The following is a 17,120-nucleotide window of genomic DNA, read 5'->3' on the forward strand; positions in this document are numbered from 1 at the left end:
GAGGAAACTTAATAAAAGTCATGACGAGAAGGAGCACCATGAAATCAGGTCACAGAGGGAAGGAAACGTAACATGAACATGATTGGACAATTGGAAACAATAATACAATTAACACAGGGGGAGCATGACACAAAACAGAAGTGCCGCCATCTGGCGGCCCAACAGGGAAAACGCAGACAGGAACATGACAATATTCCTATTACTAACTTTACAAGGTTCTAAAAGTGGCATTGCCTGTGATATTGCAGCGATCATTTTATTTAACAGTGTCTGAATTGTACACGGAATACGTTAACAGTACATTTCAGTGACACACACCCCCAAATTAATGAACATAGTTAATAATACAGGGTAGAGTTATAACTCCATGTGTCAGCCCCAGGAGGATAATTTAATGTTGCCTACCCTTTGACCACCTGCATCCTTGCATTCTCGGAAGTACTGAAATGGGGTTGAGGCAAGAGCTCGGCGGTGACTGACAGATGGACATTTTGACATCTGATATCTGAAACATTGGGTTTAAGGTCGCGCTGAACTATGTTCTTCATTGGTTCAAAACAACGTCAGCAGGCTAATAGCTACAGGTAAATACACGGCTGCCCGTTCTTGGGAGCAAAACAAGACAAAACCTTTCTGAAAATCACGTAATAAATTACGGTATTCTGCATATACATTTCCTTTTTTATTATTGTCCGATTTGAGAAATATTATGTTCATAAATGCTATTTTCTTTCAACACTAAAAATATCTATTTTTACGTTAATGTGCTACATTAATGTCGTTTCGTTCATTTAGATCTTTCCAAAAAAACTCGTCACACTACTGTTCTATTTTACATTGTACTAGAGAGAAAGAAGCGGAGGTATCCCATTTGAATTCTTTGGTTGTAGGATACGTGAAAAGGTAAGTTAAAAGTTGGCAGGTCTTTGTTTATGTGAACACTCATATCACGTGATAGGGGTATTTCCGAGTTTACTTCAGCTGTCACTGATTTCGTGTTCGACAGTAGTGGAGTCAACACCATACGCTGTATGGTCGGCACAGTGATGATACGGTGGATTGAAATAAAGTAGCCAATGACTTTATTTCCGAAAAGTTAATCATCAAACTGTAACAGCATAAAGACGGAGGTGAGTTACCACCAACTGTCTTCAACCGACATAGGTAAAGTTACGATTTTTGGAGCGATTTTGGGAGCATCCTTAATACATACTAGCTAACAGCAAGCAGGAACAAAGTTGTACACGTTGCAGGGTTGCAAACGCTAGATAGCTGGCTATCTACAGTTCGTGATCTGTCAAGTATACCAGTTTGACAGGTAACAAAGTAGTGAGTTAAATCTAGTGTAGTTTCCAGACAACACGCCCGATGTTCACAGAGTTTACTCATTGGAAAACGTTAGACCTAAAAAATAAACCATTGGGTGATTTTAGTTTCTTAGCTAACTTAGCTAGCTCAAGTAACGGCTTGACAGTGAATAAATCACTACAAGTCTTAAACAGACTGCTGAATAGTACCTCTGTCTTGGAATATAAATATCAGTCTGTTTTGAACGCCCCCTCCCGTCTGCGTAATTTACTGTACGGAACTCCCAAAATGGGCTGTACGCTGTCATGCGGCACGGTAATACAGTCTGGCTTTGTGATAGACTATTTTGGCTCATGAACATTTTGGTAGAGACGGTTTTATCCTGGTAGAATTACATTTGGGGAACATTACCAGGCCTACGTCCTGCTTTACTCATTTTAATTTTGCAGAAACCAAACATTGAATCTTTGGACAATCTTATCTAATGTTTTGCCAAATTTCTTATTAATCGATGACTACATAAAAACGACACTTAGAAGATAATTTAAATACACGTAAACCTAAAGAAGATTTTCCACTTGGTTCCTGAAGGACCTTTTGGTTAATAAATATTACCACTCTGTTGGTTAATGATATCTGGAAACTTAATTTGGAAACTAGAAACTAATGATTTTCTTTACTTGTTTGGGTGATTTCATGACTTAATACTCACGGCTTTTCACAATGTTAAAACAATTAATTATGATGTGCATGATATGATGTGAGTCATATGCTATGGCCTTTGCAGTCACCAGATCTCAACCCAATTGAACACCTATGGGAGATTTTGGACCAACGTGTTAGACAGCTCTCTCCACCACCAACATCAAAACACCAAATGAATATATTTAGGAAGAATGGTGTTCCATCCCTCCAGTAGAGTTCCAGAGACTTGTAGAATCTATGCCAAGGCACATTGGAGCTGTTGCTTGCTTCTTGGTCTGTCTTGCTCATTGATAAAAATGATCACTATCAAATATTGCATATACAATCAGATATAATTCATTTAGGACAATTTGGATTCTTATGCTTTGATTATGATTTCACCCACTGGCTCATCATATAAGAATCATATCAAACATGTCATGTTTGTTCTGGACAAACTGCGTATTTACATCCCCGGTATTTTACTTTTAACCTTGTATCATAATAAAAGCTCTATATTGGAGCAAATAGTAAAGTATGCATTTTGTTTAGATTTCATAGCATACTGTACATCTATTGTGGCAGGGTCAGTGCTTCATAATCGCAAACTGTAGCATAGAATATTCAAATGGTGCATAAATTAAGTCAGAAAAAATGTAACATACTAGAATCAGCATTAGGCTGATATTTCAAGATACACTACATGGCCAAAAGTGTGTGGACACTTGACATCCAACATCTCATCCAAAATTCTGGCCATTAATATGGAGTTGGTCCACTCTGTGCTGCTATTACAACCTTCACTCTTCTGGGAAGACTTTTTACTAGATGTTGGAGCACTGCTGCAGGGATTTGCTTCCATTCAGCCAGAAGAGCATTAGTGAGGTTTGGCACTGATTGGGCGATTAGGCCTGGCTCGCAGTTGGCTTTCCAATTGATCCCAAAGGTGTTGGATGGGGTCAGGATGGGTCAGGGCTCTGTGCAGACCAAGATCTTCCTCACTGTTCTCAACAGAACCATTTCTATATGGACCTTGCTGTGTGCTTGGAGGCACTGTCATGCTGAATCATGTGCCTTTCCCAACCGCCTCAGACCGAGGGGTGTCCAGATACTTTTGGTCATATAGTGTATTTGCATTGTGCCAAAACTAAGCCATTAAGACAACATTAATGCAACAATTTGCAATGCCATGCTTATTGTGACTAGCAATTATAGGAGTCAATGCACAAAAATGAAACTTTTTAATATAAAGAATGGATAAAAGTCTAAGTGCTAATAATGTGGTGTCGCATGATTATATTGCATGTGAAGTATTGTGGTCTGTCTATCTATAAAGGGATATCTATCTATAAAGGGATATTCTTTTATTTATGAGCTCAATGTGACCATGTTGGCATTTGATAATGCTGTTAACATAACAACTGTGTAATCGGTATAATCCAAATTACTTCTCAGAACAACTTTCATAAAGGTCTACTAGTCATTGCAAGAAAGGATGTTGTTCAATTAAACTACAAGTAACTGCTCAAATTGGATAGATAAGTTATTTAAACAGAAGTACTAATAGCATATCACCTCTGAAGCTCTCTTAAATTACACCGCCTCAAGTGTCCAAAGTGTAGATTAAAATATGCATTGAAAATGTATTATGATTGAAAAAAATCATTTGAAAGCATTTCACAATGAGATAACATTTGCAAGTCTACTACAATGTCTTAAAATATGAAAGTTCTCAGACTGAACTACTTTCCTATCTCAACATGTGATTTTTCTTGTGAATATCACCAAAAATATTGTTACCATGATTTGTTTATAACTGGATTGATATTTTTGTATTTATGAGGTCTATGTGCCAATCTTGGCTACCCTGAAAATGTACTCTTATATTGTATTACCTATGAGATATATGACAATTAAAGGGGCTATATTGAATTTAAACTGAGATCCCATATCTTACAAACTGCACAAATATCTTGACAACACAAATCATTAAGGATTGTGTTCAAAAACCACAAATAAAGTCTGATGCTCAAGTGTATAAACCTACCAATATTTATCTGATTTGATATGAGGGTGTTACGGAATGAGAACAACCCTCATAAGGTTTGACATCCCCTGTTGCAGTTTTAGAGCACAGAGGACAGAGCAGTATTTTTTTACCCGACATGGAATCACTTTATAATCAACCTTGTTTCTAAGTGTGGTTATTTTTTCTCTTGCTAATTCAGGACAAAGCTGAAAACTACATAAAGTAGGCATTTTTGTAAACTATTGGGTTAAATCATTTTGTATTGAGGTTACTTCTAACACACTACCTGCCTAAATCCCTGAAAGACTCTTAAAGGAGTTTTAAGATCCACTAATCTTCTCCGTATAACAAGGGAGATTGCTGTCTGTCTGGCACAAAATAAACAGCAGCCACCTGAATGTCTGGGAATAAACCGAGCACTCCATTTTATCATTTAACATTCAAATCTTTGTTTTCTTTTCGATTTCTGAGACATTTGGATTAAGTCCAGTTTAAGCATTTATGCACATTTGCTATAAACACCTTAATACAGTAAATTGGTAAGCATAGACATTGTTATTCATTCTCATATTTTTTGCAGTGAATTGATGCAGATGTTATTTTTATGAATAACCCATTAGTTAAATAAATTAACCCTTAACTGTTGAGATTGAAAGTCAGTCAGGACCTAAGATAAGACAAAAAGACAGATTTTGTGCTGAATATTTTGTGGGCGGTGCTAAAAACAAAAAAAAAAATCTGCAGACCATTATCCCAGGGTTCATTGCACTGAGGCTACCTACGGCTGTCCCCATTACAGAATAATTGGATTATGATTCATTTTCGCAATGCATGATTACAGGTTATAATGAGCAGCGAGTTGAAGATAAGAGCATTGGATAGTTCAGGTACAAAGTCAAATACAAAGTAGAAATTGGACAGTGCATCGCTGTGGACCCACCATAAAATACACCCAGGCCCTATTTTAGTGGAATGGTAAATCTTTCAGGCACAGCTCATAATCAGAATGTGTTGTTGATCCCCTCTATCTAAACTCAGAATCAATAGCCATTAGTCAGCTGTGAAGGATATCCTGGGGGTTTGTCCCAGAAAACAGAAGGGAGTAGTCTCATTTTACAAAGATGGCCTTTTAGGTGATGTGACCTTTATGTTTACATAGGTACACTTTGTTATAATGCAACTGTGATATTTATGTTGGTAAACGCTGTTGTTGCATTGGTAGCAGTGTGGGAAATAAAGGATGAAAAAGAGGAAGATGAGAGAGAAAAAGGAGGAAGTGTAGGCAGATTGCAGGATGGAAATTATGCTGTCACTTCAGTGCTCCGTAACTTTGACAGGTGACATATTTATGTTTGCTCCCCAGTTTCCTTACTGGGGAAATGTCCTCTAGCCCCTAATCGGTGTTAATGCTAACCATCTGGTGGCTCTGAACAATCCTGTCTGAATCATCCAGCAGGTACTTTGCTGCAGTGTTCACCGGTGGCCTGGAAGCCTGACGTAGCAAGGAACTTACCCCGCTGCCATTTTGGCCCAATTAATTTTATAAAGAATTGTTCCCACACATCATCCCTTGTCCAAATCTAACATTTTATTGCTGCTAATGATTTGGTCCCTGACCTTCACCTGAGCCTGCTGGGTGATATACAACCGCTGGAGACATGCCATCACTGTTCAGTCTGATTTTGAGTTATCTTAAGTGTATTTTATTTTAACCACAAACTCATTTGTGCCCCTACACCAGCCATTGTGAAACTTGAATTATCTAAATATCTGTAATCACACACACAAAATGTAAACACACCTTGAAACTGAAGTAATACCAACTAGACAATTCCTGCAGAAATTGTGAAGTGTGGTTGCCGCCAACGAAAAGTCGACTTTGTGCTGAACGGAGTGAACAGTGGTAGGTAGTTGCTATGATGTCTGAGGCAGTTGCTAGGGTTTTGCTAGGTGGTTCTATGGAGTTCTAAGTGGTTTCATGGAATTCTAGGCGGTCGCTAGGGTGGTGCTAGGTGGTTGCTATGGAGTTTCAGGTGGTTGCTAATGAGCTCCAGGTGGTTGCTAGGGCATTGCTAGGTGGTTGCTAGGGTATGCTAAGTGGTTGGTAGGTGGTTGCTATGGAGTTATAGGCGGTTGCTAGGGTGTTGCTAGGCAGTTGTTATGGTGCTATGGAGTTATAGGCAGTTGCTAGGGTGTTGCTAGGGTATTCCAGGTGGCTGCCAGGATGTTGCTAGGTGGTTGCTATGGAGTTTTAGGCGGTTGCTAGGGTGTTGCTAGGGTGTTGCTAGGTGGTTGCTAGCATGTTGCTAGGTTGTTGCTATGGTTTGCTATGGAGTTATAGGCAGTTGCTAGGGTGTTGCTAGGGTATTCCAGGTGGCTGCTAGGATGTTGCTAGGTGGTTGCTATGGAGTTATAGGCGGTTGCTAGGGTGTTGCTAGGGTGTTGCTAGGTGGTTGCTAGCATGTTGCTAGGTTGTTGCTATAGTGTTGCTAGGCAGTTGTTCTGGTGTTACAGGTGGTTGCTAGGGTGTTGCTAGGTGGTTGCTATGGTGTTCCAGGTGGTTGCTAGGGTGTTGCTAGGTGGTTGCTATGGAGTTCTAGGTGGTTGCTATGGTGTTGCTAGGTGGTTGCTAGGGTGTTGCTAGGTGGTTGCTATGGAGTTCTAGGCCGTTGCTATGGGTTGCTAGGTGGTTGCTATGGAGTTCTAGGCAGTTGCTATGGTTTTGCTAGGTGGTTGCTATGGAGTTCTAGGCGGTTGCTAGGGTGTTGCTAGGTGGTTGCTATGGAGTTCTAGGTGGTTGCTAGGGTGTTGCTAGGTGGTTGCTATGGAGTTCTAGGCGGTTGCTATGGTGTTGCTAGGTGGTTGCTATGGAGTTCTAGGCGGTTGCTAGGGTGTTGCTAGGTGGTTGCTATGGAGTTCTAGGTGTTCGCTAGGGTGTTGCTACGGGGTTGCTAGGGTATTCGAAGTGGTTGCTAGGATGTTGCTAGGTGGTTGCTATGGAGTTCTAGGTGGTTGCTATGGTGTTGCTAGGTGGTTGCTATGGAGTTCTAGGCCGTTGCTAGTGTGTTGCTAGGTGGTTGCTATGGAGTTCTAGGTGGTTGCTAGGGTGTTGGTAGGGTGTTGCTAGGTGGTTGCTATGGAGTTCTAGGCGGTTGCTAGGGTGTTGCTAGGTGGTTGCTATGGAGTTCTAGGTGGTTGCTAGGGTGTTGCTAGGCGGTTGCTATGGAGTTCTAGGCGGTTGCTAGGGTGTTTCTAGGTGGTTGCTATGGAGTTCTAGGCGGTTGCTAGGGTGTTGCTAGGTGGTTGCTATGGAGTTCTAGGTGGTTGCTAGGGTGTTGCTAGGTGGTTGCTATGGAGTTCTAGGCGGTTGCTATGGTGTTGCTAGGTGGTTGCTATGGAGTTCTAGGCGGTTGCTAGGGTGTTGCTAGGTGGTTGCTATGGAGTTCTAGGTGGTTGCTAGGTTGTTGCTAGGTCGTTGCTATGGTGTTCCATGTGGTTGCAAGGGTGTTGCTAGGCAGTTGTTATGGTGTTCCAGATTGTTGCTAGGGTGTTGCTAGGTGGTTGCTATGGTGTTCCTGGTGGTTGCTAGGGTGTTGCTAGGTGCTTGCTAGGGTATTCTAAGTGGTTGCTAGGATGTTGCTAGGTGGTTGCTATGGAGTTATAGCCGGTTGCTAGGGCATTGCTAGGCATTTGCTATGGTGTTCCAGGTGGTTGCTATGGAATTCTAGACGGTTGCTAGGGTCTTCTAGCTGGTTGTTATGGTGTTGCTAGGTCGTTGCTATGGAGTTCGAGCCGGTTGCTAGGATATTGCTAGGGGGTTGCTATGGAGTTTGAGGCGGTTGCTAGGTCTTTACTGAGTCCAAAGTCGTGACCCATAGTTCTCTATGATAAACGGATCAAAAGATATGGAATATCAAACATCGGCCAATCAGGAAGGGGGGCGAGGCTGATCTACACCAATGGACATGGGACTTTCTACCATGGCCAATGAGGCATTGCACAATTTGTGGACATTTTTTCCCTATAGATATGAATGGCAGAATATTCAAATCTAGAGAGAGACCAGAGTACTGCTGCTAGAAGACAGACCATTGTGACATCACAAGGGTGAGAAGATAGAGCATTGTGACATCACAAAGGTGAACATTCCGCCATTCATTCTCTATGGGAAAAATTGCCCACAAAAATTCAAATATTTCAAAAACCGTTCACCCAAACTTTCCACAAAGTAATAGCACACCATTCCCGATCAGGCCGCTCGATTTGACATATTGCACATGTATGTGGTGCGAAAACTCTGGGAGGAGTAGCGGTCCAAAAAATGGGTGGAATAATAATAATAATAAATAAATAATATGTGCAATAATAATAGTGTAGTTGCCCTAAGGCAACCACACTAATAAAGGACTTAGCTCTTAGGAATATAGTAAAAACAACTAGGACCTCAGATAACAAGCTCCTCAAAGGCATATAGAGATCACTCTGCCATGATTTATAATAAATTATGATTTCAACTAATAAGCCCCTTTGTAATTGTTACATTAATTTGAATATTTTACATAAATCATTTTTTAAATAATTTATCATTGATTATTAATTAATGAATCGTTATCATGATTATTATGAATTATTTAGTTTTAAAACTAAACTATATTTTTTGTAGATGTAATGTGCCCTTTAAAAAGAGTACCCTTGAAATATTGAGGAAGCAGTGTCTAACTGTAGCCCACTATTTGTAGATGTAGTGGACAAGTGTGAATTTCATTATCATTAGACCTAAAAAACGATGGGTGACATTTTCATTTCAGCGCATCATCAGATTAGTAACCTTACTTCCAAACATCCAGAAAATCAATGGCTTTCTTTCTTCATGTTAGCACAGTTGTGGAATTATCCACGTATAGGTACTTTCTTTCAACTCGCGAGTCATTTTTTGAACTTGGACCCGTGTTTTAACAGATCATTAATGATAATTATGAAGAAAATATTGGGTGTTGCCAGGAACAGAGGTCTAAGAAGGCTCTTTTACAGTGAGAGTAGTTCTGTGGCTTTGTGTACTGAAGAATAGGCTGTGATTGAATTGAGGAACATACTGTATTTTAAGAGGTGTATGTGATGTGTCTTTTCCATTCTGCCTGCCACCGGAATATTTTCTCCACAGTATTTCACTTTTTAAAAAATACATGTATTTATTATTTCATTTATCATTTTTACTATGTATTTATTTATTATGCAAACAAAGTCACGTATTTCATCACATTTCACGTAGGAGTCCTGTCACTTCTGTTTTCGTTGTAATTGTGGATATTGCACAAGGTGCTGGTCTTGCTATAACTGAGTGACTCGGGCGATGCAGTAATAGCTTTGTTGGCTGAGAGGACTGCGACCTTCATATTTGACCGCTCGCAGAGCCATAGGTACAACAGCAGGTAGGGTACGCGGTAAAACTGTCAGCCTGTGATGAGATATGCTCACTGCCACCTGTTAGCGGGGCGCAGCTGTGCGATCAGAACTTTGTGTTCCTCATCGCCTCTCTCTCTTTTTTTGCCAGGAAGACTTCGGGAGCGGGGTAAGATGGCCGGAGAGGAGAGCGAGGCTCTGGCGGAGAGCCCGGCGGAGAGCCCGGCGGTGCCTGGCGCGTACGTGCCGTTCGTTTTGGAGGAGCGGGAGAAGAGGAGGGAGGGCTGGAAGAAGCTGGCCCGGCGGGAGGCGGGGAAGCGGTGCGCGTGCAGCGCGGACCGAGCCAAGGCTCTGGTGCTGGGCTTCTTCCCCATCCTGAGCTGGCTCCCCGGCTACCGGCCGAGGGACTGGCTGGTGGGCGACATGATGTCGGGGCTCATCGTGGGCATCCTGCTGGTGCCCCAGTCCATCGCGTACTCCCTGCTGGCGGGCCAGGACCCCGTGTACGGCCTCTACACCTCCTTCTTCTCCAGCATCATCTACACCCTCCTGGGCACCTCCAGGCACATCTCTGTGGGCATCTTCGGGGTCCTCTGTCTGCTGGTGGGGCAGGTGGTGGACAGGGAGCTCATGCTGGCAGGCTACCTCGGCGAAACCAATCAGACGGCCCTGGCTGGGGCGGGGAACCTGACCGGGCCAATCTGCGACCGAAGCTGCTACGCCATCATGGTGGGGGCCACCGTCACCTTCACCGCCGGGGTCTATCAGGTAGGAACTGGCTGAAGTCTCGAGTGTTTCAATTCAAAAATATATAATGGATCAGAACCAAAGTCTTTGGTTTTTTTTTAGGCATTTACATCTTAATAAGGACATTTTAAAGGTTCCCATTCTGCTATTTATTTAATATAACAAATGATTAAAATAGTGTTCTATATTCTCACTTATGCTTGGAGTTGTGATGCCTGAAATCTCAAAGACCTAATTATGATAACATTTGTACAGTTGCCAGTTGTTTTTGTGAGAAAAAAAATGTTGCTAGAATGCAACATTTTAGGTAGTTAAGGCGTAGGAAAACTTTGGTCTGGTGGTAATTGGAACGCGGCCACCTTTCCCCGCAGGTGTTGATGGGACTCCTCCAGGTGGGCTTCGTGTCCGTGTACCTGTCGGACTCCCTGCTCAGCGGCTTCGCCACGGGGGCCTCCCTCACAATCCTCACCTCCCAGGTGAAGTACCTGCTGGGGCTCAAGCTACCTCGCGCCCATGGCCTGGGCTCGCTGGTGCAGACCTGGGTCAGCCTGTTCCGGAACATCGGGCAGACCAACGTGTGCGACCTGGTCACCAGCCTGGTGTGCCTGCTGGTGCTGGTGCCCAGCAAGGAGCTGAACGACCGCTTCAAGGCCCGTCTGAAGGCGCCCATCCCCTTCGAGCTCTTCGTGGTCATCGGCGCCACGCTGGCCTCGCACTACGGCCGCTTCCAGGAGCGCTTCGGCTCCGACGTGTCCGGCACCATCCCCACCGGCTTCCTGCCGCCCCAGCTCCCCAGCTGGTCGCTCATCCCCAACGTGGCGCTGGACGCCCTCTCCATAGCCATCGTGGGCTTCGCCATCACCGTCTCCCTCTCCGAGATGTTCGCCAAGAAGCACGGCTACTTGGTGGACGCCAACCAGGAGATGTACGCCATCGGCTTCTGCAACATCCTGCCGTCCTTCTTCCGCTGTTTCACCACCAGCGCCGCGCTGACCAAGACGCTGGTCAAGGAGTCCACCGGCTGCCAGACTCAGGTGTCGGGATTGGTGACCGCACTGGTGCTGCTTCTGGTCCTGTTGGTTATCGCCCCCCTCTTCTATTCACTGCAGAAGTAAGTATATCCCTCCTAGGCACAGTTGCCATTTTGTGTTTTTTTATGGATGTTCACTCTGTTTTTGACTGCTGCCCAAAAATGGTGTTGGTTGGAATGGATACCCTTGTCAAATAAGTTTTTTTAGTCATGAGTGAATTAATACCATGTAATGAATGAATATCGTTAGCATTTATTTATTTGTACCCCAAATCATAAAACTAGGGTACTGGTCTTAAAACAACCAGTCTAGAGGTTTTCACAGTCTTACAAGTCAACATTGAACTTGAATAAATATGAATATTTATTACAATTTGGGGTTGATTCCAAAGCGCGCTGCTGCTGACGTCAATTTTCCTAATAGGATGTTACTTGACAACATATTGTATAAATTCAAAATCAGATTTTCTCCACTGCCACACCAGTAACTTCTTTACATTAGCTAGCAACAGTACATTAACTGTTTTGGCTTGGGAAACTGAGAAGCCGTATGCTTTGTTATCTGGTCGATACTTTAGCTACCCAATACTTTAGCTAGTGTTTTTCTTATTTGTAGGTGTGTGCTGGCTGTCATTATTGTTGTCAATCTCCGGGGGGCGCTGCGCAAGTTCGCTGACATCCCCCGCATGTGGAGGGAGAACCACGTGGACGCCACCATCTGGCTGGTGACCATGGGAACGTCGGCCCTGGTGAACACGGAGCTGGGCCTGCTGGTGGGGGTGCTGTTTTCGGCGTTCTGCGTCCTGGGGCGCACCCAGCGGGCCCCCGCCCTGCAGCTGGGCCAGACGGGACACCTGGACCTGTACGAGGACACGGCCGCCTACAAAGACCTGAAGACCCTCCCGGGAATCCTGGTGTTCCGCTACGAGGCGCCGGTCTACTACGCCAACCAGACGCTGTTCAAGAAGGCCCTGTACCGCTGCGCGGGCCTGGACCCGGTCCAGGAGAAGGCCAGGCGCAGGAAGCAGGAGAAGCAGAAGAGGAAGCGGGAGGCGGACACCAACGCGGAGTCCGGGAACGTGGACGCGCAGGGCGGCGACGCGCAGGTGTCCACCAAAATCTTCCTCCCCCAGGGCGCTGGCTTGCACACGCTGGTGATAGACTGCGGGCCCGTCCTCTTCCTGGACACGGCCGGGGTGGGCGCGATGAAGGAGCTGCAGAAGGACTACAGGGAGCTGGGCGTGCGGATGCTGTTGGCCCGGTGCAATACCTCGGTGCTGGACTCGCTTCACAGGGGGGGCTACCTGGAGCGCGCCGGCGGCGACGCGGAGAAGGTGTTCTTCACCATCGACGACGCCGTCGGCTACGCCCGTAGCCTTCCCTGTCAGAACGGAGACTGCGATGCATCTCTTTTGTGAAGGGGGTTGGAAAACGGGGAAATGTACTTGTGTTTTTGATTTGTCAATATCACTGGCTATTTCCAAAAGTGCGAGTTGTTATTACTGTAGCTTCTGTGTTGTGTCATTGAAGGATCTGATTCCTAAAAAAATGAATGTGAATTTGTTGGCGGTATGAGGTTGGCGGTTTGAGCTGACATCTGAGATGTTTCCTGGTTTCAGTGAAACTGAAAGGGCTGGTTCACTGCAGCAGTGCCTCCTCTTCTTTACTCCATTAGGGCAGCGGTCACTAATTGCTATTGAATCAGGCAGCTTTATTTAAAGACGGTGTCGGTCTGTTACTTCATCATCGTGCTCTTTGATAATCATCTCCTCTTGTTTGAAACTTGTTTGTGTAGTCTTTTGAGGTTCCCTCATTAGGCAGCCTCTTAAAACCCAAAGGAAAGTCGCTGAAAGCGAGATGTAGTTGACCTCATTACTATGCTGAATGTACGTAGAACAGAGTCCACTGTGGCTCAGTAGATTAGTCGAGAAAAATCAGGAATCTTTTTGATATTTATGACAAATGTAATCTTGTTAAAGCCAAAAGGGAATATATAGCCTTTAAGTCTTTTCTGTATTTAAACAGAAGCCTGTTATCTGCTTGATTTCTTGATCAAATAATTAGTCATTTGCCTTTTATATGTTATTTTAATCAATATAATGGGATATGACTATTATTTTTTAGTGTAGAGATAGAATTTGTATTTAGTTTTTTTTACGTAAGCTATTTTTACACAGTTACACAGTTTCATGTATATTTGCCTACTAGGCTTGTACTATGCAGTTGGTCATATTTTTATACCAGGCTTGAAAAGAAGTGCCTTATTGCTTTAGCTGTTACATGGCCTTGCCTTGGAAGGAGCTGACTTTACGCCTGCTTTGTCTAATGTCTTCTAAAAGCTCTAAACCGATCAAAATATTGCTGAGGATCTGAGAATGGTACTTGCCCAGCGGCAGCCTTGATTAAACTTTAAAAAGGAAGTAAGAGCTGCTCTTTCATGTAGGAGCGTTATAGCTCATGACTATGCAAAGGTAGATGTTTACTCAAAGGGAGAGGCTTGTGCTTCCATGGACAATGGGACATTCTAAGCCACGTGCTAGCTGAGAACCACAACATTCTCCAATATATGCAAGCTGACTTTACTACCAATGAGAGATTTCAGCAGGCTATTGAAATTCAAATGCTGGCATAAAACAGCCCAGTTTTTTTCCCACAGATAGTTCTTTGAACACTTAAACACAAAATTATAAAAGCACACTATGGGTATACAGTAACTATCTGAATAGATTGAGACTATGAAAAAGCAACCAATGAGAATTTGGACGTTGAGAAGTGATAATATTAGTGTTATAATAGAAGTGTTACAATAATAGTCAATAGAGAATCGCTTGGTTTTAACACCTGTTAAAGGAACAATTGTCCCCACACATGAACACCAGATTTCTAAGTTCGCAGGAAATTCTTCCACATAATTACTGAGCTCAGTAATTGACCGGAGAAGAGGAAGTCTAAGCTTATCAACAGGCCAGCTCACATCATCGCCTGGAGGAGGAGGGTAGATTTCCAGGCTTGCTGGACTCTTTTAAGCGGTATGGCCTGGGCTCCATCAACATTTGTATTTCATTTCGATTTTGTTTGAGTGTTTCATTTTCAGTGTTTGTTTTTCCTCACAAATGGTTCCGTGAGTTTAGAAATAAAGAAACTCATGCGCTTTCTCACAGTTGAGCAAAGTTGTTAACTGAATTCCACCCATTGTCTGTGTACTAGTGTTATAGTGTGTAGTGTAGCGTTGTGATATTTAATTCAGTTATACACGATGACCGGTTATATGGCACTGTAGATGTGTCCCTGCCCTCGTTTTGGCATTTCAGTTATTCAGAAATGTAGTTTTTCGTAAGTCACTAAATGGCGGTTTATATTGAAATTGTACCTATTCAAGGAGGCCAAAAGTTAACAACTTTGCATTTAGTCATGTGGGCAGACTAGTGTGCAGCAGCCAGAAAGGTTTTTGTGATGGGAACAGATAACCAGGTTATCGACTTTCCTGGAGAGTAGTCACGGAAGAGGGTGGATAAACTGGTAAATCTGTCATGTAAATTTTAGCTGCAGACAATGTTTTGTGTTTAATCCTCGAAGCCATCTTTAAAAAAAAATCCTAAAGCGTAACTTGGATAAAGTTTCCGTCCTATCACAGCTCTTCCAGAGCTGGTGACTCCGTCCAGTAAAATGCATGTGTAGGCTTAGTAGAAGGAGAGGCAGTTTGGCCACTTTTAAAGCAGAGCTTCTGGCTCATGAATGATCTCTGCTATAATTTCTGTTACAGTACAATGACTTTCTTTGCCATTACAATGTGAATCACAACTTTCCTGATGAGCTGGATGTAGCTTATATCCATGGGTCATTACCCATCAGCCCCTGTGTGTGGGCTTACTATACCTCAGCGTTTGTTATTTTACTGCTGTGTGCCTTTTTTTTAAACCAAAAAATAATAGTAGTCATGTATAGTTTGAGGTATGTGATAAGACTAATCTTATTAAGGATCAGTAATCACTGTTCCTGTATGGTAACTTTTTTTGCCAACACAAGCAAACAAACAAACCAACAAACAAAAAACAAAGGCAGTCAAAAACCTGTTCTTGGATGTGAGTGAAATATCTATTTTAAGGGAACCAATCAAAGAAAACGCACAATTTCAGCCTCCTGAGTGGCTCAGTTGGTGATGGTGTTTGGTGTGAACACAGGCTGGGCCCTACAGCATAAACAGCACAGCTTTGAGCCTGGGCTGTGTCGTTAGCCAGCTCTGATTGGGAGTCTACAGCAGTGGAATGCTACTGGCTTTGTCTCAGTAGGGTGCGTGTGGCCGATGGGGGTTCTGAATTCTGAATCTTGTGTGTTGTTCCTCCCAATTATTTTCTGGCTTAATTTGTGACCTTTCGCCTTTCACAAAATGAGATTTGCACATCGGTTTACTTGAGGCAATTTTCCATGATTATGGGAAGTTACATTTGTGAAATGATTTTTGTTCCCTTGCATAAGAGCAGTTTACTCAAATACTGTGCAATGCCTCATGATGCAAGTGCTGTACACTTTGTGGTATTTCTTCTTCCACTTTTGGCAAATAAAGCAAATCTGTCTGCTTCAGATAACAACTGACAGTCTTTTTTTCCTGACACTTTTAATTAAGTCTGCCACTGGGACCACTATACTGCTATATTTTACATTTTTTAGACAAGTCAGTAAAGACAGAAAACACTAAATTAAAATATACCGTGAGCTGCATAAAATTTGGTACAAAGACATATTTTTTCTTGATATAACCCTGTACTCCACAATTTTACATATTGTCCCAAACATTATGGAGCTCCCTGTATATTGCTGTGGACACATACTTTACTATACCAGCCATTTCACACATCATGCCTTCTCATTTTTTGTCTCATAGGGTGAAGTGGAATAAATACTGACTAAACTCTTTAATATCCAGCACACGGCTTACTTTCATGCGTAGACCTACTAGTTTATGATTAAAATACGTTCTCTTTCATCAATCTTGGAAATGCCTCACTGAAACACTTAAGTTTAGAAACAGTTTTTTGCCTGTGTTGATCACACTAGGAAAGGCTTAGGCTGGAAACATGAATAATCTTATGCTACGTGAAATGGTTGCGTTCCAGGTGACATTGTTTACATACTTGTCTGCTTACTTTCTGTCTCACTGGAAGTTTAAAAGATACACCCACTAGGAGGCAGATCATGGCTTCTTGTCAAATGATTTAGCCATCCTTCCTGGCTTCCCAGCGCCAGTCACATCACTAGGCATAAGATGTATACTGCCCTTGAGGTTTACGTGGGTATTGCACCTTACGGAATCATCGTGCTAATTTTTGAGGACATGCACAAAGGACGCTCTGAATGAACGCAGGATACGCATGACAGCCATTTCGCGTACACTTTTGCGTAATTTAAATCAAGTATGCTTCCAGCCTTATTCTCAACGTGAACGTCCTTATTGCAGGATACTGTATACCAGGTAAGAGAGGATAATCTTATGTAGATTCTTCACAATGTACAATGCTTCCCATGGATATGTCACTGCATTTGTGCTCAGCAGAAGAGACCCAAGGGTGTGGAGGCAGCGGTGAGGACATCTTGAGATCTCCTTACCCTCTCTCAGTTGTCCCTCACAGACACCTGGTGCTGTCTCCTCACAGCAGAGCCTGGAGTTCTGAATACTAACCGTCTCCTCAGCCTGCTCGGGGCTCCAGTTGTTTGGCTCTAATTAAAGGAGTCGATGTTATCCACTTGTAATTGTTTGAGTTTAATTACTGGCTTAACACTCTTAAACACACAGAGACAGTGTTGTTACCTGGGTGCAGAGTGGAATGTACATTTACCCTTTTAATGTCCTCCATTATTGGTTTAAAGGAATAGAGAAGCCCAAGCTGCTCAGCTGATGTACAGCATGTCCCAGCAGAACCTCAC

The 17,120-nt window shown here is 43.1% G+C and overlaps 1 protein-coding gene across 3 annotated transcripts; it reads left to right on the top strand.

Moving 5' to 3' along the window:
- Positions 1-435: 435 nt before the first annotated feature.
- On the top strand, positions 436-15,787 carry slc26a2 (solute carrier family 26 member 2). 3 transcript variants are annotated; one of them, XM_064328050.1, is made up of 4 exons: positions 436-584; positions 9,573-10,189; positions 10,540-11,279; positions 11,815-15,787. In XM_064328050.1, the coding sequence occupies exons 2-4, from the start codon at positions 9,596-9,598 to the stop codon at positions 12,614-12,616; spliced, it is 2,136 nt and encodes a 711-aa protein (XP_064184120.1). In that variant the 5' UTR covers positions 436-584; positions 9,573-9,595; the 3' UTR covers positions 12,617-15,787. The 3 variants fall into 3 exon arrangements, with proteins under 3 accessions (XP_064184120.1, XP_064184118.1, XP_064184119.1); XM_064328048.1 differs by lacking the exon at positions 436-584 and adding an exon at positions 977-1,130; XM_064328049.1 differs by lacking the exon at positions 436-584 and adding an exon at positions 9,335-9,450.
- The last annotated feature ends 1,333 nt before the right edge of the window (positions 15,788-17,120 follow it).

The sequence above is a fragment of the Anguilla rostrata genome, chromosome 3 (genome assembly GCF_018555375.3).
Source record: "Anguilla rostrata isolate EN2019 chromosome 3, ASM1855537v3, whole genome shotgun sequence".
NCBI classification, from domain to species: domain Eukaryota; kingdom Metazoa; phylum Chordata; class Actinopteri; order Anguilliformes; family Anguillidae; genus Anguilla; species Anguilla rostrata.

Coding starts and splice junctions, on each gene's coding strand:
- slc26a2 (XM_064328050.1), top strand. CDS start 9,596: ATGGCCGGAGAGGAGAGCGAGGCTCTGGCGGAGAGCCCGGCGGAGAGC. Junction 10,190..10,539: donor TCACCGCCGGGGTCTATCAG/GTAGGAACTGGC, acceptor CTTTCCCCGCAG/GTGTTGATGGGACTCCTCCA. Junction 11,280..11,814: donor CTCTTCTATTCACTGCAGAA/GTAAGTATATCC, acceptor TCTTATTTGTAG/GTGTGTGCTGGCTGTCATTA.